The sequence below is a fragment of the Varanus komodoensis genome, unplaced genomic scaffold, assembly GCF_004798865.1.
Source record: "Varanus komodoensis strain SLA01 unplaced genomic scaffold, ASM479886v1 scaffold166, whole genome shotgun sequence".
Taxonomy (NCBI): Eukaryota; Metazoa; Chordata; class Lepidosauria; order Squamata; family Varanidae; genus Varanus; species Varanus komodoensis.
Window position 1 is genome coordinate 186,567 of NW_025335491.1, and position 27,829 is coordinate 214,395.

A 27,829-nucleotide genomic window follows, 5' to 3' on the forward strand; every position below is an offset into this window, starting at 1 on the left:
CACTCCTCTGGGTTCTAATCCCTCAAGAGGCTCAGAGGGTGGCAACTGGGGAGGGGAGCCTTTTTGGTGGTGGCCCCCATCTTTGGAACAACCTCCCTGCCATGGCCAGCCTGGTGCCAAATTTGCCAACAGAGTCATTTTCTCCTGGCATCAGAAAGATTGTAAAGATGGCACCAGACAAGCTGCTCCCGGAAGGACGTTCCATAGATGGGGTGCAACTTAGAAGGCCCCTCTTCCATTTGCCATCCTCCTTATCTTGTTGGAGGATGGCTTCCTCAGAAGGGCCTCCTTGCCTTATTTTAGGGGCCAGGTAGGTACATATGGGAGCAGGCAGTCCTTCAGATATTCTGGTCCAAAGCTGTTTAGGGGCTTGGGTGTTAGAACAAGCACCTTATATTGGGTCAGAGCCAGTGCAAGTGATGCATTATCAGGGTAATATGGGCACATGGCCCTTATCCAGTCCATTATCAAGCACAGGCAGTGATTCAGGATGGAAATGCTTCACTTGGGTTAGATGAAAATGAGAAACCTCACTGAAGAAACCTCAGCCCCTACCTCCAAATTACCGAATAACATTTTATTGTTTATATACTTTGTTGTAAACCACCAAGAGAACTTCAGCTACGGGCGGTACAGACATGAAATTAATAATAGGGAACACTTGTGTAAGATTGCCACAGTTAGCAGAAGCAGCACCTGCAGAGAGAGGGGCTGCATTCTTTTATCCAGGTCTAGGTGATGAGAGCCCTGCCTGCCAGGAGCACTTGAAGCACTTGGCCTAGATGTCTTTTAAAGGTGGATGAGTAGCATACATGGCAAGAGAAGAACTACAACTTGCTGCAAAATTATTGATCTTTTTAAGAACAGGGAGGGGACAGAACATGTAAGAACTGTACAGCAGGGTTTTCTGTGCACTGAAACACATTATTGCCTAGTCAGTTTCCCAGCCAATGAGAAAAAAATTACATGGGTTTTAACCGGTATCTAAACCTGCTAGTATGCTGGCTATTTCGTGCTAACCCTTTTATTCTAATAGTGTGGTCCTATCCCTTTTTAGATAAGCAAACAAAACAAAACCCTACAACTCCCAGCATCCCCCAGATGCTGCGAGTAAAGTTGTCTAGGGAACGCTGAGAGTTGCTGAACCTTTTCCTTTTTAAACATACGTTAGGACTATACTTTAAATTATAAAACTTAGAACAAGCTATTGTTTTGAGTCATGAGAATAATTCACACTGAACCTTCAGTTCATGGATTCCCCTTCCTTTCTACTCCTCTGTGCATCAGAATAACAGATGGAATGCTTTCATGGTGCACCTGAGTTAGTTTCAATTTCCCACTGTGTTCAAACTTAGGGAAATTGTTTCCTGTAAACCATGGTTTAATAAAGTAATAAGATCTCAAATCATGAAAACGGGTACAGTTAGACTATCCACAGTTTCCTGAGTTGGGCCAGTACTACAATTTATTCAAGGCCAACAGAGAAACTTTCAGTGTCTTCACATGTGAGGAAGAGTCAAGTATCTGAGCCTGAAGTCCATTGCAGTGTATGCTTTCATAATGTCCAGACCAGGCCACCAATTACCTACTAGTCAATTCAGCATCCTTAAAAGTCAATGACCAAAACCAAACCAAACCACAAAACCTTGTAGGTCACTTTCAGACACCACACTAAGCCAGGTGCAAACAGTGTGATTCTGCAAGTTTTGTCTGACAGCCACTCACTCCGTAATGTTCACTGCTCTAGGAACAGCACCTACATTTACTAAATGAAACCCATGTTGAAATCCCATCTTTCTCCCAAAAAAACAAATGACACAAAGAAAATACATACCATGGTATGGAAGTTTACAAATAGAATCACTGGAATTGCTTCTTCTCCAGATATCGGAAGCGTCAATGCTTACAGACACAATTCCATTCTTTAAAGTCAATTTCTTCTCAGATTCTGTAAGTATTGCGGCATCAACACATCGCCACCACAGTGTAAGAAGGTCCGAGTCACAATCCACAATTTTCAAGGTATTCTGGGATTTGGTATCTAGTCCAAGGCACTTTTGGGATCCCAAATTAAAAAGGCGATGTTCGGAGACCCAGGCCCATAAGGTCTCTTTTGTCTCTCGACAGTCTCCTGCGGTTATCTCCCGGTTTTTAACTTTGATGCACGTGTTGGTTTTTTCATGGCGGATGGCAAAAGCATTATTATCTGCATAAGAAAGGCATATGCTTTAATATTTTTCTTTTGTGAGATGCAGTCAGGCAATATTATAAGGGTGCCATGTTACAGAATGCCCGCTAAAAGAACACCTCCCTAAAAGACTGTAGCACTTTCTATTTATTTACAGTGTTTGTAAATGCCACCTCATAAAAACATTCTAAATTTGGCTTACAATAACAAACATTAAAATGTAACCACAATTCAGTAAAAAAACACTACAGCAAATTAGCAATATTAAATGTTCAAATGTTAACTATTAAATATTCAGAACTCTAAAACAAAGCCTGATATCAAAAGGAACATCAGATGAGCCTGACTGGAGAAAGCGTTCAATAACTGGGATGCCACCCCAAAAACACCCTTTCCACGGAGGCCACTTGATGCATATTACTTGAGGGACACATGGAGAAGGACCTCTAAAGAAAGATGATTTTAGGACCTTTTAAGGTGCAGAAGGTGGGATCTTTAAAAGCCTTGTCTCAAATCATTAAGGATCTGAAAGTTGAAGGCTGCACTTTGAAGTGAGCTCCAGAACAGGCTGAGAGCGGGCACTCTGCATGACCTGGTGTACTATATTCAAGTTGTCCCATGCCATACAGCCTAGGCTGGACTAGCAAATTGCAGGACTGTCCCCAGGGACAAGCCCACAGATAACGTGTTGCAGGAACCCAAAGTGAGATGATTTATCTGTTTCGGTTCTATCTCACCCAATAGTTGACGCTTTCAGGTGGGTTTATAACAGTTCCTAGCAGGACCATAATCCTCCACCCAAAAATCTCTGCACCCTATACAATTATTTTCCCCATAATACAAAATGTAAAAAACAGTTTAAAAAAATGAAACAGTTAACAACTAAAGCTGTATTTAGTATGGAGCAGACATGTGAAAAAAATACACTGATACCCTGATCAAATCATTAGATCATTGCAGATATTTTTCAGTGTCTTGGAAGAGAGGGTTCTCTCAACTCTGTGCCAAAAGGATGACAAAGTTGGCACCAGGTGGGTCCAAGTAGAGAGATGATTCCACAGCAGTGGGGCTGCCACACCAAACGGCCCACTCCTTGTGCCCTCTGAGCCTTCCCTGGGGTTTGGATTTGAAGATAGGCCTCAGATATTAATTGTACTGTACTCGTCAATTGTGGATGGGAGATATACTCCATCAAATATTGCACATCCCAGCCATATAGGGTTTTATAGGTTAGAGCAAGCACCTGGAATCAGGTTTGGTTTAGGGGGAGTGAGACCTGTTTCTTTAGAGAGAGGTGGAATACCATTCACCAGGGCAGACAAATAACCCAAGAACAGTATTTCTGTCTTGCCTAGATGGAGCCTTAATTTATTAGACACAATCCAATTCACCAGAATGTAAATCTCAACACACTGATTTTGAAACCAGTAAATTTTACTGCTACATAGCAATGTAAGGTAAACCTGCTACTAAAGTTTGATCAAGGATAAAATGATCAATGTAATCCATCAAAGAAATGGACAAAGCATAGGAAATCTATTTTTCCTGTGAAATAGCATCCTTTCACTCTTTCTCAGAAATTTAGAATGATTAGGATTATTGTATTTGTACATATTTACATAATTTTCAGAACTTTTATATTTTCAAAAAGTCTTACCCAAAATCCTCACTTCAATTTAAAATTAAATGGAAATTTTTAAAATTTAGCATAAACTGGCAAGTTACCCTGTTCTATAAATCTGTCTTTCTAGAGCTTAAATTAATTTACACATAAAAACACTGCATGTTTACAAAAGCATTTCAGAGTATAGGTTACAGACTCTAAGGTAACTCCCATTCATCATGAACATATATATCTCAGTCCCAAACACCCATTTGGAATTGAAGTTAATATGATGCCCAAATCTGTGACTGTTATTATTGTTATTTATAAAATTGGTATGCCGTCCAATTACTTGCATCCCTGGACAACTTACAGCATAAATAAACTGACGACCCACTCTGGCTGCAAGTTAATAAAATACAACAATAAAGTTCAATATTAAAACATATTAAAATAACGTTTGAATAAAAAGGCCTTGGCCTGGCACCGAGAAACAAATAACGACAGCGCCAGGTGGACCTCTCTGGGGAGCACGTTCCGTAGGCGGGGCGCCACCACAGAGAAGGCCCTGCTCCGGGTGCTCTGCCTCTTAACATCTGTTAGAATGTTACCAACTTGCACAGAGAAAACTGCTCACAGATGACAACTTGCTTCTTATCTAACACATTCTATGGAAATGGACTAGCCCCACTATTTGAACATTAGCTCTCTTCTGTGGTGTGAAAAAGGAGTGTTTCTGTGTTGTACTCTTTGGTATTTTTTAAAGATTCTAGTGATAAATTAATGATGTTTATTGTCCTGCTAAAGGAAACTAGGAGTTTTCTTAAAACCTTCAAAAATAGCAAGTTAACAGTGACTTAAAATTTTTATTCAGATGTTTATTTGGCCGGAATGGTAACATTTTTTTCCTGGAAAAAAGCATGTTTGTGCCTTTGCAGCCCACTCATGGCACAGTCCCTGGAGCCATGCCTCTAGCAATTTGCTGGAAGAAAACAATTATGCTGTGTTTAATGCGCTGAACTGAAACACCCTATTCAACTTCCATTTGAGTATCATCCAATGCTAAAGCAGGTTGTTGAACATGCACATGAATAAATGGACTATCTCCCCCCACACACACACACACACACTGCCCACATAACTTTTCATAGATAATTCTGAGGGGGGTGGGTATAAGAATGGTCAGCATTCACTCCAGCTTGCCAGAAAGCCATGAGTTTTGAAAGCATTTACTGGCCTAGGGCTCAGTCGTTTCATTAAAAATGCAACAAAAACGGGGGGTGTTATATTTGGTGGTTCTTCCACTATGTTTATTTTTTCTTTTTTTTACTTGAGCAGTGTAAATACAGCTTCTGTTTTGCGTTGGTTTAAACATGTCACAAAACAGAATGTCTTTTTGAGACAGAATGTGATCACAATCTTACCCTTGACATTGTGTGTGGTATAATGGCTTGCTCCATAAATATTGAAGAAAAATGGAAAAATTACAAAGTTTAAAAAGATCTGAAGATTTACAATGAAGAAACTAATTGGCAGTACATGTTTTAAAAGACACTAATGTAAATGAAAACAAATATTGAAAGATTTCCTTTGGCAGATAAGGATTTCTTTACCCTTGTTAATCCTTGAAAATGATGTGAGAGAATTTCACTTGTAGTCCTACTCTACAAGTGAATCCTAAATCCTAAAGCAAGTGCATCCTAAATCCTTTGGATTCGGTCCCATGAAGTTTAACTTTACAAAAATATTTACCATTTACTGTGAGTCAAGAACTGGCTAAGTAACATCAACATTATTTGAACCATTCTAATGCAATATGCTAGATAAGTGCATGTAAAGTGCTAAACAAAGAGCTCAATAAAGAAAACGGAGGTCAGGAAAGGCTGTTAACCCAATTTGACATGCCCAAACTTTATTCTGCCAGTGGAAAATCAAGTGGTTATCTCAATCATGCCCCGTTTATAAGCCTTTCTGTCAATTTGTGAACTGGAGTGACAGTTAAAACTGAGAGGTGTAAAGCCAAGAACTCACCAGATAAACCTGAGTCATTTACCTCAACCATGAATATCAAGCGTTCATCTCATCTTTGCACACTATTTTGCAACATAGGGTCGATATAATGTGATAACAACTCACACAGGGTTGTTCCTAGTATCAGTAAGATGATCTACCTGGAGTGCATTGAACTGTCAGAAAATTGCTATATAAATCCAAAGTAATGTTACCATCTGGCTGGCTACTCCCTGAGATTAAAGGTGTTTCCAGACTAGGATTTCACTGTGCTAGGATTTACAAGGTATACAGATTTGTAGCCCTCCTGTGTTTCCTATGCTCCTTTTGTGGCAGTCTTTTGACCCCTCTGGAAGCACCCTAAATTTCTGCCAGCACTGGAGATAGGGCTGTGCTGTGCTGCAAGGCCACGTTCTTGCACCAATCTCTTATTCCTACTTCCCACCTTTTATGACCCAGTCACTTTAAAGGCTGGAGGAGACACATAAGAGCCATACACATAGCTGCCTAGCACTATGTTGTGTAACACAGCTTGCTGCTATGGCTGCTGTGCACACCCATGTCGCCAGCCCTTTCCCAGGAAAGATACCTGGGGCATATCTCCAGCGGAAGAGGGATCAGGGCTGCTGCCAGTGTTCACACCACTGGTGGAGAAAAGAGAAACTATACAAAGCAAAAGTGCTGTTAGACAGAATGTCCTTTCCAACTGTAACTGAATGCCACTCTAGTTCACAGGCAAATGCTCACCACAGATAAGAGTCTTTTTAAACCTGAGAATTGTTCATTATGTATCTTAGGACAGAGAAAGGACACACAGATGTGGGAACCAATTCTAACGAACACAGACGTGTCTGTGGGTAAGATTTATGAGTTGTATCTTCAAGCCTTGGGCTTTTTGGTTCTTTTGGTACCTAAGTGCAAGACCTATAAATATATCCCTCCCTTGGTTTCTTTCTCTCATCATTCTCCCTTTCCTACCAGGTTACACCTGTCCTACCAGGCTGCACTAGTCACTGCCTGCCAGAAAGAAACAAACAAGCAGTCATCCTCTTTCCTATCATGTAGCTAGGAGCTCTGAATACAACCTGTAAAGCATCTGGAAACTACAGTTACAGACCAAGAGGAGTCTGAACAAACCATGCAAATGAGCTCGAGCTACTGAGAGCTGCCCCTAAAAAACAAACTAGCTACAGCCCTACATATTTCTCCCCTCTTACAGGAAGAGTGCCTGGAAATTTTCAAAGGTTCCTAAATTGTAATGTGGAAGAAACTCATGAAAAATTTGAGCAACTTTCTCTGTTGTTGCCTTTGTGGAAGTGTGAGTCAGTTAAATGCTGGCTTGGCAAGTTTCTCTGAAGTCTTTTTACACTTGAATTTTGCAGACACTTTATTTAGCATTATTAAACCTATTAACTTCATCATTAAACTGCTGTTTAGTTCTACAACCACTAGTGGTTACCTATTATATCCAAGAACTAATTCTTACATAAAAAAGCTAATCCCTTGGGTTATGTCCACAAACAAGTTTCATTCATGACAGATCCAGGGCTTCACTGCTAGTTCAAAAGTAGAAAACAGCCTCCAGGAGCTAGGCTGCACAAGATTTTCCAAAACCTTTCTTTACCAGAGATGGTAAGTTTTGAACTGCAGGTACTCATCATCTTCATCTGAAACAGGAGCAAGTCTTTTGTAAAACTTTTGACTGAATAATCAAGACCAAGCCATCCTCAAACCCTTTGTACAAGGGAAAATCCATTCAGTCCCCTTTCCCTTCCCACCAGGAGGACTGCTGCCAAACTCGAAAGGAACAGGAAAGCCTGAAGCTAATCAAGACTCCTTTGCTTTCACTCTGCTGCCATGATTCCACCAAGACATAACTTCTTTACATCAGAAAGGGATCAGATGGTATGACTGCATTGTGGCTTATCCTGATCTGATTAATCAATATTCTAGCACTGTCAAAAACCTCATGTGGACACATCCTAACACTGCTGGCTATAATCTGTTTTTACCAGATATGCCCGTTTCCTAATGTTTGTTGGCTGCTTGCCCTTACTTGAAAAACAAAATACCTGCCTCCCTTTTCACCCAGTGTGCCCAAACAGCAGCTTCCTCAAAAGCTAGTTCTGTCCTGCAATTGCACAGGAGATGGAGGGGGAAAGGACAATTTCTAATAATGCAGGGAAGAGGTAACAATGTACCAACATTTTGGCACAACATTTGCTTTCATGGATTGGGCCCTGCTGTTCAGAAAAATGTGGGTATACTATGGCTTACAGACTAACCATTTATTATGGCATAACCTTTCGTGGGTACCACAACCCTTATTGCTAGTGACTTTTATCACAGCACTACAGGTAAAAATCAAGCAATGCACCAGCTGCCTGCACCATGGAAATATAGTTACCAGAGGGAGTTGAACCCCTGCCTGTTAGGCAAGTATCTTACAAAGCACATAGGCATTGTAGGATATGGGGGAAGCGTCAAGCCTGCTTGCAGGCAGCTTGTTTTTCCCTGAAGGGAAACAAAACAATCAGCAGGGCCCTCGCCTGTCACCACCCAGCTTTTCTCTTATAGCTCCAGTCCATTTCTGGAATTCCCCTGCTCCGCCCAAGGGCTGCGTTCCTTTCTTTATATTAAGTTCGATGGGAACTGGAAGCAGGCCAGTCCCTCGGCCTCTGAGTCATGCCGAGAAAGGGTTCTCTCGCAAGCGGCTCCTGGGAACGCGCAAGCAACTCCTGCAGCAACGCTTTATTCCATAGCTGCTGAAGCAAAAACGAAAGTCGACCCTTGGCTGCCCTGCCGACACGGTGTGAGCTCATGGGCAGAAAACGCCGCTGGGGCTTCTGCGCCACAGACACACCAGAAGCGCTTGGCCCAAGCGACGGGGTACTCTACACATGCTCTGCAGCTTAGCAGTACTTCGCAAGCTGGGCAAAGCCCTGTCACAGAGCTAAAAGCCCAGTCCAATCATGGCTCCAAACTTTGCTCTAGCCTGTCACCGAATACGCAAGTGAGCGAAAAAAGCCTGCGCCCCGTCCGTGCGCTCTGACGGAACGGCTGTTTGCTTTTGTTTGATCCGCCTAGATAAACATGTATTTTTCTAGGAATACATAATAATTCCACTCTCCGAGGGCCAGAGCTCCTTCGAGGGAAATTCCACTCGCCGTGGGGATCCCCGTTGCAGGCTAGGGGAAAGCGCTGGTCTCCCTGCAGGACTTCCCGCCCTCTGTCCCACGCCCGCTACTCGCCCCCCGCCGTAAGAGCTCGCCCCCTCCGCAGCAGCGCTTCCAGATGCATCGCTCCTGCCTCTGCTTCAACATCCCGAGGCACACAGCCACGCCGCAGGCTTCCAAGCCTCTCCACCGGCGAGGTTGCGCAGTCACTGGCCGGCACTCGTTCCCCCCCCCCCCCCCAGCTCCTCCTTCCCCCGCCGGGCTCGCGTCCCCGGGGGCTGGGGCGAGTCAGCCCGCGCCAGTGCGCGCACAGCTTGGGGTCCCGTCCCCAAGGCGAGCCCGTGGCCGAAGCCCCGCTCCCGTACCTGAAGAGGCCGCCGGGAGCGCGCAGAAGCCGCGGCAGCACAGGCTGCAGACCAGCAGAGCCACCCAGCAGGTGGAAAGGGAGCGCCGGCGCGTCCTCCTCATCCTCCAGGGAAAAGTTGCCGCGAGCAGAGCGGGCACGACGGCCGCGACGGAGCCGGTGCCTTTCCGGAAAGGCTGCCCCCGCCCGCCTCGGGCGCTCGCAGGCTCTTAGTTACGGTCCGCGTGTGAGCGCGCCGGTGCCGCCGACCACAGAGTGGTGTAGGCTTCGGGGCCAATCACGGGTTTTTCCGCCTCGCCCGGGTCTTGAGGAGCAAGTCGTCGGCAGGCGGCAGGCAGGCAGGCCGCAAACTGCCGGCATCAAAAAACGCTGGCGACGTTGCTAAATATATACCTATATATGTTTCTATTACGCCCTCGACTTCGCAGCGTCGTTTAGGCGAGAGCCCCGCCCTCGCGGCGGAGAAAAGGGATCGAAAGCGAAAGGCGCTTTGGCCCGGGAAGGCGCCCGCGGGAGAGGCGCTGCGCCCTCGCCACGCAAACTGCCCGCCGCGCGGAGAAGGGACTGCGAGCCATGCTGGATCGGACTGCGTTTAGCATTCCGTTTGCGCGGCGGGCAGCCCTCCGCTTGCGGGCGGTGCATGCAACAGCACCCGCGCCGCCTTCCCCAGCGACTGCTGTGCGTAGGCACACCGCCTCATGCTGGCGGTAGCGTGTCGTCGTCGGGACTCAGTTCCTGCTACAGACTCAAGAGTGCTGCACGGGAAACATTGGACATGATTGTGCATTATAGTTTAAACCTGGTGTCGTCGCAGTGCGATGTCTTGTGGTCGTTGCCCCTTGCTTTCACTCAAGGCTAGTCTTCCATGATCCGAGGCCGGCTAGATGCATTGGACTGCAACTCCCATCAAGTCCAGCGTGAATGTCCACCTAGCCCAACACTTCTGGACTGATAGAATTGCATCCTAGCGGTGTGAGTGGGGTTGGGGAGTTTTTATCTTCTCCGTGTGGATTCACAAACACTACTATACATAACTCAGTTAAATATAGCAGTTTAACTAGCAAGCGATAAGATTGAAAAATATTGTGTGTGTGTGTGTGTGTGTGAATATTTGATAAGCATTTTTTTTGCAAGTCTGGCACATTTTCTACCAATGGCAGAGCCTTTGCTTTGCTGCCTGATGCTTTCCAGCGGATGACATAATAGTTCCTCTTAACAGCTGTTTTGTGTTTATGTAAACAATCAGTGAATCGCCTGCACTCCACTCTCTGCATTCAGTTCCAAGACGTGCTTAGCCCCCTCTGGGACTCGGAGGCAAATGCCAAGCTGCCACAAAGCCTCAAGGAGCGCAAATGCTGCTAAAAGTGCAGGCTCGCTTGGCTATCAGATGCAGTATTGCCCATCACAGAGATAAGGATGCCTTGTAAAGAGAGACGTAGTTACGTGGAAGGCTACAGAAGAGCACAAGCACCGATGGCCTGTAGCTGTGCTCTGGTGGTGCTCAGAAGGTGCAGGGTTAACATCCATTCAGGCCCAGAGCACTGGAATAATATCTGTGCACTAGCTGCTGGGCTCATGCCTTGTTTTTCCACTGGTAAACGAGTAAGCAGGGTGTTGGAAAACAAACTGGGGAGACAGTGCAGCTGGCAAATCACAGGCTTAGTGTGATCACAACATGGTTCTTGTTAGTAATCTAAAAGCCACATTTTGTACTAACTCTACAGTTTCTGAACAGGCTTCAAGGATAGCACCAGATACAGTAGTCTAAACTGGGGGCTACCATCACATGGACAGCTGAGGGCATGTTCACTCAGTGAACTGAATAAAAAGCGAAAGTGATTTAATTCTATACCGACTTACCCCAGAGTAAGTCCCATTGTTAAGTCTGGCACCTATTTATGAGCAGACAGTTATAGGATTGTATTTCTTTGTAGAAATGCAAAAGTATCTTTACTTGGATAAAGCACTATTTCATTTTAATTAAAACGGGTTAGAGCTGGACTAAATTTCACTTTTTCCTTAGAGAAATCAACAGGATGTAAATTAAGCAGTGACCATCCTGAACCAGTGATTTCAGTGGACCTGAGTTCAGTTAATCTAGTCATTCCAATTCAATGCAATGGATCTTAACCTCCAAGCATTTTTAAATGCATCATAAGCAGCCTGGGAATATAATATTATGAATACAGTGGTTCTGATGTTTCTAAGATGGAAAAGAAGAAATCCAGTAATGAGATCTGTGTGCATAATAGGACAAAGATTACATTTTTTGTAGAGCTTATAATGTGATGTAAACCCAGAATGGCTATTTTCAGTGATATAAAATTAAATTAAGAGGAGCTGTAGATCAGAAGGTTTATTCACAATATATAGAGGAAAAAGCAGTTCTAATCCAAGGAATTTCATTCAAGTGCATGCATTTAGGTCTTCCATTAAAATAACCTTCCTGATTATAGTTAATTTAGATGAGAATATTCTAGTCAAGCAGTTAATTTAAATTGGGATCACAAATAAAACAGTAGGAAGATGTAACAAAGAACTTGACATAGATACCTGCTGCCATAACAAGACAACAGAAAGCATCTAACTGAATATCCTTTTTTATATTTTTGATTAGCCTTTGGTGAAAGGTTTCTGCAGCAGAATCTATTTTGTTGTTGTTATGTGGTATCAAGTTTTCTCTGACTTATGGCAACCCGATGAATGAAAGCCCTCCAAAATGCCCTGTCCATGCCAGCACGATCCAGCTTTCCCAAGTACAAGGCTGTGGCTTCTCTTATGGATTCAATCCATCTCATATTTGGACTTCCTTTCATCTTCTGTCTTTGACTTTCCCTAACATGGTGGCCTTCTCCAGGGAGCCTTGCCTTCTCATGATGTGTCCAAAGTATCACGGCCTCTGTTTTTGCTTCTAGAGAAAGCTCTGGCTTGATTTGATCTAGTATCTACTTGTTTGAGTTTCTGATGGTCCAGGGTATTTGCAAAGCTCTTCTCTAGCACCATGTTTCAAATTTCAATTTTCTTCCTGTCTGCTTTCTTCATAGCCTAGCTTTCATCGCCATGCATTGTGATTGGGAGCCATTGTGATCAAATGGTTTGAACGATCTTGACCTTGGTCTCTAGTGAAATGTCCTTACATTTGGTGACGTTTTCTGGTTCCTTCATTGCTGCCCTCCCAAGTCTCAGTCCTTTGAATGGCTACAGTCTGTATTTGAATTGATGACTGAGGCAACATATGTGAAATCACAATTTCAGTTTCTTTATTAATAGCACTAAAGTTCTGTCATTCTTCTGTGGACATGATATTTGTTTTCTTAATATTCACCTGCAGTGCTTTCTTTTACTTTAACAGGAGTTGTTCTAAGTCATTGCTGCTTTCTGCCAGTAGTAGATTGTCATCTGCATATTTTAAATTAGTGGTGTTTCTGCCACCAATTTTCACTCCTGCCTCTCATACGAACCAGTTTTCCTTATGATAGGTTCTACATACAGATTGATCAAATAGGGAGATAAAATGCATCTTTGTGTGACACCTTTGCCTAAGGGAAACCATTCTGTTTCTTCATATTCTGTCTTAACTATTACAGTGATCAACAAATATGGAAAACAAAACAATGACCCACAGACTGAAAACATTCAACAAATATATATTCCAATGCTCAAGAAGGGAAATGCAGAAGAAGGCCATTGTATTAATCTCCCATGCAAACAAAGTTATACTGAAAGTGTTGCAACAAAGAATAACACCGTATATGGAGTGAGAAATTTAGGGGTTTTGACAGGGAAAGAGACCTGACAGTGGGGGTATCTTATCGCCCTCCAGGTCAACTTGAGACCCTGGATGATGTCCTGACAGGCCAGATTCTAAGGATATCTCGGGGGAGAGTCACAGTAATTATGGGAGATTTCAATCTCCCGGATATTACTTGGGAGACTCACTCGGCAGTGACAGTCAGGTCTCGTTGCTTCCTAGGAGCTATAGAGGGAGGGTTTTTCACACAGTGGGTCCAAGAGGCGACAAGGGAGGGAAACATCCTTGACTTGGTCTTGACCAATAGGGAGGAACTGATAGATGAAGTAACTTATTTTATATTGTTAATTTATATTATTATAATTTATATTATTTTAATTGATTCATGTTGTGAGCCGCCCCGAGGCTTCGGCGAATGGGGCGGCATAGAAACTTTCTAAATAAATAAATAAAGTACAGATTAGGGGAGCTCTGGATGCGAGTGATCACTTCATCCTTTGCTTTGAGATCAGGGGACTGGGGACGTGCAGCAGGTCGAGCACTAGAAGCTGGGACTTCAAGAGGGCCAACTTTGGCCAACTGAAGGCCAGACTGGGGAAAGTCTCCTGGGATAGGTTACTGGAAGGTAAGCGAGTTGAGGAGGGGTGGATAGCACTCAAAAGGGAGGTTTTGGAGGCGCAAGCCTTGACGATACCTCTAGTCAGTAAGGTGGGGAGGTGGAGGAGAGTGCCGCCATGGATGCGAAAGGAGGTGGTTAGAGGGATTAGATGAAAGAGGAACCTCCGTAGGAAATGGGTACTGGGGAAAATAGACAAAAGGGTATACCGGGAGGAGGAAGCCCGTTGCAGAAGGATTCTTCGCAAGGCTAAGGCTGATTATGAGCTGTGACTTGCCACGAATATCAAGAGCAACAAAAAGGGCTTCTTTCAGCATGTAAATAGGAAGAGGAAGGGGAGACAAGTGGTGGGACCACTAAATAAGGAGGAAGGCGATCCAGTGACTGATATGAGGGAACAGGCACAGATGCTAAATGACTATTTTGCCTCTGTGTTCTCCCCAAAGCAGGATGGGGGATATCCGCATAGAGATTAGATGAGGGTGGGGACTTAGAGGCACAGATTAGAGTCACCCCCCTTGAAGTCGAGGGGCTCCTCAGGGCATTGGACATTACAAAGGTGCCAGGCCCTGACGGGTTACACCCAAGAGTACTTAGAGAGTTGGCAGGGGTTCTCTCACGCCCGCTGGCCTCCATTTTTGAGGCCTCGTGGAGAATGGGTGAAGTTCCAGAGGACTGGAGGATGGCGTCAGTGGTCCCAATTTTCAAAAGGGGTAGTAGAAAGGACATGGGGAATTATAGACCGGTTAGCCTTACGTCCATTGCAGGAAAAACAATGGAAAGGCTCATAATAGAGAGAGATCTAGTGATGCTAGATAGGGAAGGGAGGCTGACAGCCACACAACATGGCTTCTGCAAAAACAGGTCCTGCCAGACAAACCTTGTGGAATTCTATGACAAGGTTTCCAGATGGCTAGATGGAGGGGATGCAGTGGATGTAGTATACCTGGATTTCAGCAAGGCCTTTGACAAAGTGCCCCATGATATCCTGGTGGAGAAACAGGAGTTTTGGGATACACCAAAGCACTGTCCGGTGGATTAGGGCATGGTTGACTGACAGTAAGCAGAAGGTAACCATTAGCGGGAAATCATCGGGATGGAGGCCAGTAACAAGCAGGGTCCCCCAGGGCTCTGTCCTGGGGCCGATCCTATTTAATCTTTTCATTAACGACATGGGAGAAGGGGTGAACAGTCTGCTGATCAAATTCGCAGACGACACTAAAACTGGAGCAGTGGCCACAACTGAGGAGCAGGTACTCCAGATCCAAAAGGATCTGGACAGACTATGGAAGTGGGCAGGAGACAACAGGATGGCGTTCAATGTGGATAAGTGCAAGGTCTTGCACTTGGGGCATAGGAATAGGTGTCATAAGTACAGGTTAGGTGACAAGTGGCTGGAGAGCAGCACTTGTGAAAGGGACCTTGGGGTACTGGTTGACTGCAGGCTAAACATGAGTCAGCAGTGTGATGCGGTGGTCAAGAGGGCAAACGCCACCCTTGGTTGTATAGCCAGAAGTGTGGCTTCTAGATCAAGAGAGGTATTACTACCACTCTACACGACTCTAGTGCGCCCGCAATTGTGCTCAGTTTTGGGCCCTTCATTACAGAAAGGATATAGCCAGGTTGGAGTCAGTGCAGCGTAGGACCACAAGGTTGGTGGCCAGTTTGCAGGGGATGGGGTATGAGGCGAGACTGAGGGAACTGGGTCTCTTCAGCCTGAAGAAGAGGAGACTCAGAGGGGATATGTTGGCGACATACAGGTATGTGAGGGGATGTCACATGGAGATGGGTAGAGACCTGTTCTCCCCTGCAGAGGAAGGCAGGACACGCTCCAATGGAGCAAAGCTCAGGGAGCCTAGGTTCCATTTGGATGCCAGGAAGCATTTCCTGACAGTCAGGACCCCAAGGATGTGGAATGGGCTTCCACGAGAGGTCGTTGAGGCCCCATCAGTGCGGGTGTTCAAGGATAGGCTGGACGTCCACATGGTGGGTATGTCGTGAGCGGAGCCGGCTGGTGCCAGAGGTCAGACTAGATGGCCCGGGAGGCCCCTTCTGACTCGCTCTGTTTCTATGTTTCTATGGAGTGAGAAATGCCAGACGTCCAAGCTGGATTCTAAAAGGAAGAAGCACTAGAGATCATATTGCAAATATATGTTGGCTACTGGAATGCACCAAAGAATTTCAGAAAAAGACCAGTCTCTGCTTATTGACTACAGCAAAGCCTTTGACTGTGTAGCTTGCAAGAAGCTATGGATGGTCCTGAAAGAAACGGGTGTGCCTCTACATTTGATTCTCTTGATGCCTAACCGGTGCCACAAGCAAGAAGCTACTGTTTGACTTTACTCTCACCTCTGTGCATGTCAGCTGCACAGATTCCCTTTCTTGTTTGATCTAGTTAGTGACAACAATACTTGTCTTTGTCCTTTGCCCTTCCCCAGTAGCTCGTAAAGTGTCTCCTAGCCTGGGGGTATCATCTTCTGGCACTATCTCTTGTTTCATTTTGGATTGTTTCATCACAGGATTGTAAGGGTAAAAAATAGGCACAAGTGGCTTATCATTGGCTTCTTCTGTGCAGTATTAACTAGACTTAGCTTGAGCATCACTCTGCCGGTGTTGTCTTCAACTACTGTTGTGCCTCAGTAGCTGCCCTTCAGAAGGTTCTGCATCCCCATCATAATTAGTGAGATCCATTCTTCTTGTTGATGTGACGGTGGATGCATCTTCGTCTGGCCTCAGCCTTGACCACTCCTCCTTGGGTGACCCTGCCAGGAGACCAGCCTAGTGAGACTGTTCTCACTATTCTATCAGGATTGGTAGTGCGGTCCTGTGCATTTACAAGGCGCCTCTGTGCCAGTGTGTTTCTCAAACTCAGCGGCTGCTTTGTGGGACAAAAGTTAATGAATACTGCATGTCATCCGCTCTGTTTATAGTATAGTCAAATGCTGCGTCCCTGTGCATAGTGTTGTGCTTATGGAGAAGTTTGAAAGGTCGTGTGCACTGTATCATTTGCACTTACAGAGCAAGCACATGACACAGGCCACAGTGCGGTTTCAGAACTGTGGCAGAAGCAAGAATTCATGTTGCTTCGGCTGGGTTTCTTTTAAAGCGTCTGGTAAATGCATGTGCGAAACAAGGGTGGTGCGGTTATTTTCAGTGGGGTCGTTTTGCAGAGTCATCGTAGCTTGCTATACAGACTAATCATCCAACCTGGTCACAGGAAGAAAAGAAATGCATGTCCTACATATCCTGTCCCCTGCTTGAGGTCAGGCAAAGGTTGGGGGAAATGTAGAAAAACTACAGCTTTAAAGTTGTAGGACTTACACTGCTAGACTGGCATGCACATGACTCAGTAGCACACAGAAACAGAAACTGAAGTGAGAGGGAAGGTATAACGCAGGCTGAGCAGAAACAGGCCTTTCTGAAGGACTGAACTGGGATCCGATTAAGCAGGCAGATCATATAGCCCCTGAGTCAAAAGGAAGTCATCGGCTTCATGCTTAGACACTGAGCAGCACTGCACTGAGTGGATCCCATTTGGGCTTCGCAGTTCGAGGCTGGCTTATAAAATATGGATGGCAGCATTATCAGAACAGCTGACTCACTGCAGCAGGTTAATACAAGCAATAGCAAAACGTGACCTTTTTACTGAAACCTTCATTAACAAAAGACATAATATATGAACTATAGGAAGCTGCCTAATCTTGTGGCTGGCCCTTGGTCCCATGAACGCAGACTGCAACTCTGCAGGGGTTTGGAGAGGAGTTTTTTATAACCCTGCCTGGAAATCCCAAGGAACAAAACGAGCCTTCTGCAAACAAACCAGGGAGTTGCCACTGAACTGCATCTTCTCTCCGTTAACTACGCTCCACTAGAAATCCAAAGGTGTTATCTGGTGAATGGCTATGGTGAACAAAATGCTATATGTCGCTGGTTTATGTTACAATGTTGGCTTCATTGTATGCAAAATAAAAATTGTGCTTACACAAATGTGCTGTAGCAGCTCCAGTATGGAAAAGCAAGCCATGCATGCATAGTGCTTTAGTGTTCATGCATGTTTATTTGCATAGCACATGTGTGATAAAGAAAACATGCATCCAACTCAGAAATTTAACTTCTAGATAACCTAAAAGAGTCAGTAGCAGATAGGGCTTGTCCCTAGCAAACAAATGCAGCTGGAGCATTTATGTGTCCATGGGGAGGAGGGAGACACTATGTTGCCACCTTTTATCAAAAGGAATCTGACCAAAGCTTTTTCCAAAAAGAAAAAAAAAAAAGAACTAAGGACCCAGTAAAGTGGAAAGAAGACGCTGAGATGTACTGCCATAAAATTACTGCTTTGAAATAAATGTCTGTGTGCAGCTGAGCAGATCCTTGATTCCAAACTGAGAGAGCTCATTAGGCATGCCTTTAGACTTTACTTCTTGGATAGAAGGGATACCTTTGCTTTTCTTGTAAGACTGAAAAAGGTCCAGTGTCATTTTTCATCATCAATTCTGTACACACTGTCCTAGATAGAAATCAGTAAGTTATAATTTCCTTACAGGAAACTGTACTTTACAGGAAACTGTTTTTGTTACCTACCACCATAGGTAACTAAACCCCGAGACAACACAAGTGCTCTGCAGAGTTTGAGAACCAGTATGGAAGAAAAGTGAAGTCCACAAATTAGTAAAACAGCATCCTGTTTTACAACTAGGGTTGAGGAAACTAAGAAAACTTGCTGAGAAGGAAGCTATAATCAAGATTAGTTTTAAAGTGATAGAAATGAGTCTACATGAATGTGCATCAAATTGTACAGTGCGATTCTTTAGCTTTCAATTCAAGTTAAAGCCAATGGATTTATTAGTGGAATGTTGTGGAGCTACCTGGCTTTGCTCAGACCACTGGATTCAGAGAAAGAGAGAAAGACGCTCTGGGCAGCCATCTGCGGGAGCCCGTCTGCGAGTGCTGGGATCCTGGCTCAAGATGGTGGATGCTCATACGGGCCCTATCTTGTTGTTGAGCTATGGCACACTTAAAAATAAGTTCAGGTTATTTCTGGAAAAAATTAGGCCCATTCTTCAAGTGTTGGACCACACAACTAATTATGCCATGGTGCAGATGACCGTGGATTTAATGTTACTTGGTTTTAGTGCATTATTTTTGGGCTTTTATCTGTTTTTTATTGTTCACCACTCTGGAATCTGTCTAGATATGGATCAATATGCAAACTCAAATAAAAACATGAAAGTTTGGCTGACTGACCCAAGATACTGAGATCCTGATTGTGTTTACTCAGTTGGAGAAGAAAAGAAGACTCTCTGGACTATTATTTTATTTATTTATTTATTTTCAAGTCTGAGTTAGGATATAGCACAGAAAAATAGGTTTGTCAGAATCTTCCATTCTTTGCATTGCTTTTTTCATCTTTGTTTTGCCTGGTGTAATTTAACCTCAGTTCATCAGAGTCAGCCTTATTATTAAACCTCACAATATGGGTATGGCTCAGAGCAGTGATGGCAAACCTTTTAGAGACCGAGTGCCCAAACTGCAACCCAAAACCCACTTATTTATCGCAATGGGCCAACACTGCAATAAAACCTGAATACTTAGGTTTTAGTTTAGAAAAAACAACTCACAACCAGTCCAAGCAAATATATATATATATATCCTTGGCAGCGCACTAACCGGCCATGCGAAAGCTTGGCCAAGTCACGGCTAATGAGTTGTGGCTTGTGACATCATCACCTGGTGCCGCTACTCCTTTCTGAGCATGCACATGGGTCCTATGTGCGCTGTTATCCGATGCTCGGCTGCTGGGGCGATGCTGGGGTGGCTTCGCTCTCGTGCCGACAGAGAGGGCTCTGTGTGCCTGCTGCGGCACACGTGCCATAGGTTCGCCATCACTGGCCTAGAGGATGTCTCATCAGCTTACTCCCGAGATGATGCAGATGTAACTGCTTCACTCCAACATCCCTAATGGCTGTTCTCAGTCTCTGCACAGGAGTCCAGTAGATGGAACTGTTGGATAAAAGGGACAACTCCAGATGCTCTCGGTCATTAGGGAGCTCCTGTATCCACAGCTGTTTATCTTGCTCCCCCACTTCGATCTGTGCCTTGATCAGCTCCTTTCCTCTACTTCCTCCCTTTCCTTCTTCTCTTTGCCCCTGCCACAGGCAACATGCGCTTTCTCCCCAAGGGAAAGAAGTACCTGTTTTCACGCCTTCACTTAACACTGACATGCTAAGCTTTAGAGAATGCTTGCAGTTAAACAAGGTTAGATAGCCTTCTTCAGTGATGCTTATAAAAACACCATCAATGTAAATTGGTTTGAACTGCCTAGCTGTGCCCCGTGTGTATTCCCTCTAAGACTCAATGCAGTTCTACCACACTTTCTTTGGCAATTCTGCTGTAAGCCAGAGGAACAAGGGAGAATTTCAAGGACAAGAGGAAAGCACAAAAGGAGGGACAAGAGGGAAATGATGTAAAGTTCAAAATGCCAGGCGTGGTCTTGCAAGACTGTCAGCAAGAAAGCTTTCTCTCTTGGAAAGCATTGGGCTTCCTCCATTATTGTTCCCTAGCAAGCTTTGCCTCACCTAGGTTATCTGCCTGCTGAAATCGGAGGGTGGGAATTGAATAAACTGTCCCACTGTCTCACTGCACATCAGCCTCTGAATGGAATGAGGCACAGCAGTGCCACAGCACCTTATGCCACGTGGTCATTAGGATGAAGTGCCCAGCGGGGGGAAGAAAGCAGAATGCAGCTCAGATAGGGATTGGCCTAGCCCAGGAGTCGGCAACCGTTAACACTCAAAGAGCCATTTGGACCCGTTTCCCATACAGAAGAAAATACTGGGAGCCGCAAAACCCTTTTGCCATCTAAAATGGAGATAACACTGCATATATTGTTTTTTACCTTAATGCTATGTATATCTTCATTATGATTTAGCTGCAGTTCTTGTTCAGTCACTAAAAACTGTTATTTTTAATCTTACATTATAAACTAGTAGGACTCCTTTCGTATATTTTGAATAGGAGAACAGCTTCCTGAAGAGTCAAAGTCAGTGCTAAAGGGCTGCGTGCATTAAACAGCAAACCCCATAAGTTCGTCAGCAGTAAAAGCAAATGAATCTACCCATGTATAATTAAACATTTGGTTTTCTTCAGAAACTTTTCTTCAATTTATCCATGGTTGGCCTATGCGGGGGGGTGGGGGGGAGGCTCAATAAATTGGCGTGGGGGTGGGTCTGCAGATCGACAGAGATATAGGTGTGTTTAGTGAGTGATTAGCAGATAAACAGTCAAGTGCTGTGAATTGTGACAGGTCCCAAGCGCAGCTTTTAACATTCAGATGAAGGAGATTACATTGGGACAAAGAGAATCCTTTCAGCAGCAGTTTCGTGTAACATGAGAGCCTGGAGGAAGCTTGTTCCACTCTTTCCCTGCAATGTTGCAATGTACTTAACCAGCTAGTGCAGCGTTCCTCATCATCACCTATTGGTATTTTGTAACTTGGAGCCTCAGCTGCAGATCAGCAGCTGTCACGAGTGTTTTGAGCGACGGAGCCGCAGCAGAGGGGTTCAAGAGCCACGTGCGGCTCCGGAGCCACAGATTGCTGACCCCTGGCCTAGCCCTTGGCCCCAGTGTCTTCCTCTGGAATATCCCATTCCCAGTTGCAACTGTGGGCGTAGGAGCAGAATGTATGTTTCTTTCTGTGCCAACTGTTGGGAGGACATAGGGCTGCACCCTCAAATAATTACGTCTCTTTTTTTTATGACATTTACTTCAGTGCAAAGCATATGCTTCAAACACTGACTGTAAAATTAAAAATGATCACATTTAATTCTGCCTTTACTAAATGTATAAAAAGAAAATGGGCAAAATACCATTATTTATTTTTACAGACATTCAACTCAAATTCAGATATGATGCAAAGAATAAATGATCTGATTTCCTCCAGCCCACTAAATTACAGGGTGCTAAATTCCATTCAGAATGAATCCATTTGTTTAAAATACTGTGTATGTTTAAGCTGGTATCTTGTTCTTAACAACAGATGTCTTTGTTTGCAGCTGATAATTCAAATAGTAGATTTTTTTAATAGAAAAGTTAAATTTATTTCAAATGTAGCATTTTGAAATATTTTTATTTTTAACTTGCTTGGGTTTTTTAAAAATCTTATTTTAATCCTTGGAAAATGTAGCATGAACAGACTTTTTAGATTACAGATATAATTAGTATACAGTTTTAAAGCTAACTGATACGTGAAGTTTTGAGTGGGCGATTCAAAAATTCTTTCCCCAGAAAGTAAACCAAAACAACTGCAATTCAATAATAGAAATCACTGATAGCTTTTCCTCCTCCCTTTATTGCAAATGATGTAGACATTTTGGAAAAGATCTGAACAATTCATTAATGGTTTTCTAGCCGCTGCTTCTTATTCCCATTTCAGAATCAATCTGTCTCAAGCACAGTGCTAAACAAGCCAGAACACTCATTTTTAGAGATGAAATGTTGTCATTCTCTTGAATTCTATTAAAACAATGGCTCTAAACAAACCATTTCATCTAAAGGGAGATTTTTGTGAGACACCCTTGTGTATGTAACATTGAACTAAGCATTGTTAGTTTCCATGGAGGGAATTTTCTGACTGCTGCTTTTTACTGTTTGCACTACCATACAGAAAAGTAAGCAGGCTGAATCTTCCAGGGCTTTGTGTATGTATCCCATTGCAAAAGCCCTAGAGGTCCCAGGTGACACTGTACAGAATGTTTAGTGTTAGCCTTCATTTAATAAATGGACTTGCACATCAGAAATGAAGAACATGTAGCCCCCCAGATCCTGAAATACAATTTCCACCATCTTGCCCAACTGGCTATATTGCCTTGGGCTGGTGGCAGTTGGAATCTAGAAACATCTAAAGAACTACATGGTTTTCACCTCTGCTGTACACAGAAGACACTTAAATTCTTTTAGCACCAAGTTCTTTAAAGGGCTCGGAGTTTGCTATTCCTGTTGTAAACCTCCAGCCTCTGTTATCTTTGGGAAGACAATAGCAACCCAGTCACGTATACGCAGCTGTAGGAATTGTCTGTGGACTTTGCACTGATTGTTTAGTATGATCTTTAACTTTTATTTATTTAGCTTTTTATCCTTTCTGGTTTTGCACTATAACTGAACTGACCTTAGAACTTTACAACCATCGTTTAGAATTAGTTGGGGTTCAGGGTCTTGGATTAAAGGACAAGAAAGGAGTCTTGTGGCTCCTTAAAGACCAACAAATATATACTGGCACAAGCTTTCATGGACGCAACTCACTTCATCAGATGCAAACTAGCAGATTTCCACAAGCTGGTATTGGCTTAGGGCAGGGTATAGATGTAAACTGTGATGGCAGATGAAATCAAAATGTGGCACACAAGTTTCCATGAAAGTTCATGTCAGAATACATTTGCCAGTCTTTAAGGTGACACGGGACTCTTTGCTACTCCAGAAAATGTGTTTTAATTGATCAAGACTACATGCAAGCCATTTTCTCTCAGCCTCAGTTACTTCTTTGCTTCCAAAATGAGACTCTTTAAACTTACTTCAGTGAATTTGAAGGATTCTGCTGTAAGAATGAGTGAGAATACCTACTGCATCAGCAGGAGGGCCTGCCACACTGTTTGCAACAGTGATCCGCCAGCCATAAGTCTCAGGAAAGCCCATCAGTAAGGCAGCTGCCATTCCTGTAGTAATTCACATCTAGAGCTATGCTGCATCCATGTCACAGCTAATAACTCTCAATAGAATCATCCTCTTTGAAGTTGCATAACCCTCTTTTAAAGCCGCATAAGAGTCCATTGCCCTATTTCATGACAGCAAATTTCACATTTTAATGCTGTGTCAAACAGTACCTTGTTTCTGTACCGGCCTGTACAGCAACCTACCTCTTTCTACTATACTTCTTACAGATTTTATAGATTCAAAGATAAAAACAGATTTTCACTTTTCAACCAGTTTCTAATATGCCCACTATAAATATGTTTTATTTCAGTACCAGCCACTGCAATCTCTCCCTCCCACCACCATTTTTGCTTTAAGGTTCCTGGCATTCTCATCATCTCTTTCTCTAATTGCTCTTTTTATGTGTGTTCTTTTCCCCACCCCATGATCGCAATTTATTTCTGTATGCTCTCTGCCAAGTTTAACTATCAAAAAATTATCCTCATCTTTCCTTCATAGAAAGACAGAAGGGATGAAATGCATTTTGTTCATTAAAAAGGGCTGTGGAAATTATGATTACTTATTATGGAATAAACTGCAGATGCTCACATGAAACAGGAAGGCTTTTCTCTGATTACATTATGTAATGTTCCAGATGTCAGCGTCAGCTGTGAAGGTTTCGGCTTTGTGGTATTTGATGCTCAGGCAAGCATGCCAGCATCAAGCTATTCAAAAGGAATGGAACCAATGTAAGTGAAACCTGCATGCTGCAGGATGCTGACTCCAGGGAATGCACCGTGTCTTCGATGGCATCCCAGCCAGCATCACTGATTGTAATGGATCCTCATCCATGGACATGCACTATGTTTTCATTAATGGGTAGCAATGCTAACAGGGGGAGCTGGCTGGCTTTTTAGAAAACGAAGAAGCAGAATAGTGGCTATACATCCTGTCTCGTATCCTGGGCTCTAGAAAGGCTAGAGAACTGCAAGCAAGCTGGGAGACTGGAGAGAATGGCTTATCCCTGAGGGGTCGATGGAGCTTGCCTCCCTCCTCCTGCAGACATCCATAAGCATGGGTGAAGTTTGGAATGGTGGTGCTCCCCCCATGCCATGTCTTTCTTTTTCTGCCCTCCTATATGTTCCATTATGCATTGTGGGACAGCACAGGTGCAGAAATAGACATGTGTGGTTTAGCGTGATAGCCGAACAGTAGCTCACTATCCAAGTCCAGAAAAAAGAATGGGAATGCTCCAGGAGAGGCCTTGTGGGAGGGTGACATTTGTAAAGCACGCACTAACTACTGTGCACGAAGAGTCACAGTCCCGCGATACATGCCTTGTAGAGTGGTCAGAGTCAAGGATTTGCAGTCACAGACAGACAGCAAGAAGTGCTCCACGAGGCAGGCCACTTGCATGGACACCAAAGGCCTAAGAGGGCCTGGTGCCTCATAGCTGGGCTTTCCAGAAAGTCAGCCTCACTGCCCCTTCCAAGTCTGTCCTCTGCCGTTTACGGTGCTGCTCCTCTCAGCTGAGCGCGATGGAATCCCAACCCCAGAGCTGATATACCAACTTCCTCTGGTTGGGCCTCACCTGCCCATCTTGGGGTGTGTTTTTGTGGAACCAGAGACCAGAATGAGGCAGGTGTGCGTGGAATGAGGTGCTGCAGCCAGTCCCTGAAGGAAGCCACTTCAGCATGGAGGAATCTGGTCATGCCTCTGCATTGCATTTTTTCAGTCATTCCTGTTAAGAAGTAATTGCAGCCTGATTTAAAAAGGAAGTAAAAATCTAGGACTTTCTCATGGCTGGGTTTGGGCAGTAGCATGTCCACCAAGAAACAAAAGGTAGCAGCAACAACTGCTACATGAATCTTGACAGTATGTTTTTCTGAGCTTTTAAACATTTTAAAACTTACCTTTACAATGTACAATACTTTGCTTTTACCTTACCTTTGCTTTACCTTACAATAAAGGACTGCTGTTACTAAACCCATAGTGCAATTTATTGAGGATGAGAATGTGGTGTGTGTGTGAGAGAGAGGCAGAGGGAAAACCTGCCATTTTTAGCCCTTGTGGAAGATCCAGGTGTGCCTCTTCTCATCTCTCTCTTACTGTTGGTCTTGGAGCGGAGACAGTGTAACACACAGCCCCCACAGTGTTTTCTAATCTACTGTAGAAATAAAGCACCGATTGTGCAATGCCTTTAGAGCAGAAACTACCGGTGTGTTGCAAGCTGAGCAGGGCACCTCACCCCCCCATCCCAATATTAACCACACACACACACACACACACACACACACACACAGAGAGAGAGAGAGAGAGAGAGAGAGAGAGAGAGAGAGAGAGAGAGAGAATGTTCCTTTAAAGGAAAAATATGCAGCTTCAAAATAATATTGCTGTAGTTTGACATTCAAGCCATGCAAAAGTTGTATTGCTGGCTGTTGTGGAAGAATGGCTAACAATGTGAAACGTGAAAATAATGCCCTGGGTTCTCTAGAAGTTTAAAACCACATGACATATACCAATTTTTTCTTCTGATGTTTTCTTCTTCTGCCTACAGCCTCTTTCCCCAGCCTGGTTCCTTCAGAGATTTTAGACTTCAGCTCCAGTCACGGTGCTCAAGGGTTGGGAATACTAGGTTTCCAGTTTGAAACTTCTGGATGACTTCTGCTTGGGAAAGGCTGAGCTGGAGAGGGCTCACCAATGTTTCTAGCAGAAACCATTCTGGAACTAATGTAGTGAAGTTGTCAATATTGCAAAGTGCAGTGATGCCATGAAACGCACAAGATAATAGTCCTATACTAGATGTACTGTTTTGCGTAGCGGGCATTTTTCTCTTGCTGTTTTTTTTCTTTTTAGTCCTTGCTTCAAATTCAAATAAATTTAGTGATCATACTGCTTCTTGAATGTAACACTCTTCTGCATTAGTGCTGTTCAGTTTTCAGTATCTTCTACTTTTCTGTGTAGGCTTCTGTACACAGGTGTGTTGTGGTGCCTATCTATGCCTGTTAGGACCAAAAACTTCTCTGTCGCTTTGACTCCCACTGGAAAAATTCCTCTGGGTACCCAAGTTCTCATCTCAGTGGAAGCTCAACAAAGGTCCACAAAGTTTAACCTTCTGCCTCAAAATTCTTCCAGAATCAGCCAACGTTATTCTGTGCCGGAGCTTTCAGATTCCCAGCTAGCAAAATGAAATAACAACACATTACCATGGGTGGCCAAACTGAGGCTTGGGAGCTGCATGCGGCTCTTTGAGTTTATTTTGCAGCTTGTGGCTTGCTGCTCGCTGCCCACAGCCACTGACCACAGGTGCCCACTTGCTGCCCGCAGCCACCGCCTGTGGGTGCCCACTTGCAGCTATCAAACATCTGCACTTCCCCCGTGTGGCTCTTCCAATGAGCAAGTCTGGCCACCCCAGGAATATTTCTGAACCTGTCTCCATTTCCAAAGTTGCTCCGACTTCCTGAATTACCCATTGCTCTGGTAGCCATCTATTTGCTAGGCAAATGGAGGAGATGAGGGCACCCACAGTTTTCTAAATCTGCCTTTCATTCTGACATGGAAGCAAGAAAACAAGACTCTCTTGTCAGAAACTTGCACATCTGTTCCACATTTCTGCAGCTTCTGTGGTTAAGAGAGCAGCTATGGTGGCTACAACAGCCAAACATCTCCAGCCTTCTGGACTTCATGTTCCCCTCCCTCCCTGGAACATCAGCGACATGTGACTCTCCGTTTATTTTGCATTCCTTTTCAAGACTGTCAACCTTGAAATTCATATGCTACCCTCAGCCACACACCTGTATGTGCCATGTGCAAAAACATTTCCACGTGGCACATGCTGTTTGAGATCCAGTTTCACAAATGTAGCAAGTCTAGAAATGTATGACTTTGGCAGAGACATTCTCCACTATTTTATATCATGTTGTTCACATGATATGTATGTGTGTATACAATAGTATCTGAATTGGTGTTACTTTTCAGAGCTGCAAATTGACTACTTAAGGTTTTTGTTTCTTAACATGTCCTTCTTGCCAGTGATCGCTGAAGTGACAGCTAGTGACAGCTCCTCCAAAGTCCCCAAGCAGCACATTGGAACAGCTGTCACTGATTTACCACATTGTTAAATTGCCCTTTGCTTTTTCTTAGTTTCCAAGTCATTGGCAGGTGTGAACCCTTGGGTAATCGTAAGAAAAAGCCTTTTTTTGTCAATGTTATGGGAAGTTCTCCTGAAGGAACCATCCAGAAAGAAGGCTGCAACAATCTTTGCATTTTAATTTGTGTTCTCTGTTTGTCTGTCAAAAGTAAGCTGTCCAGGCAAGCCAAGCCTTGAGGGCCCTTTGTGAGAGAAGATGGCCAGTAGCTTAACCCGTTTGCAGCGTGATCCTTCTGTGTTTGAGTCCTTTTTGAGGTGAGTAGGTCCATGTCCACTCAAATACTTTG

General features: G+C 44.0%; 1 protein-coding gene across 1 annotated transcript in view; it reads right to left on the reverse strand.

The window, feature by feature from the left end:
* LOC123021480 (lymphocyte antigen 75-like) overlaps positions 1–9,741 on the reverse strand; it is a 61,131-nt gene extending 51,390 nt beyond the window's left edge. Inside the window, exons 1-2 of the mRNA XM_044426202.1 lie at positions 9,343–9,741; positions 1,835–2,206 (exon numbers count right to left, since the gene is read on the reverse strand). Of these exons, the coding sequence (XP_044282137.1) occupies positions 1,835–2,206; positions 9,343–9,445 (475 nt within the window). The 5' untranslated portion in view covers positions 9,446–9,741. The remainder of the gene's footprint in view (positions 1–1,834; positions 2,207–9,342) is intronic.
* Between the last annotated feature and the right edge of the window lie 18,088 nt (positions 9,742–27,829).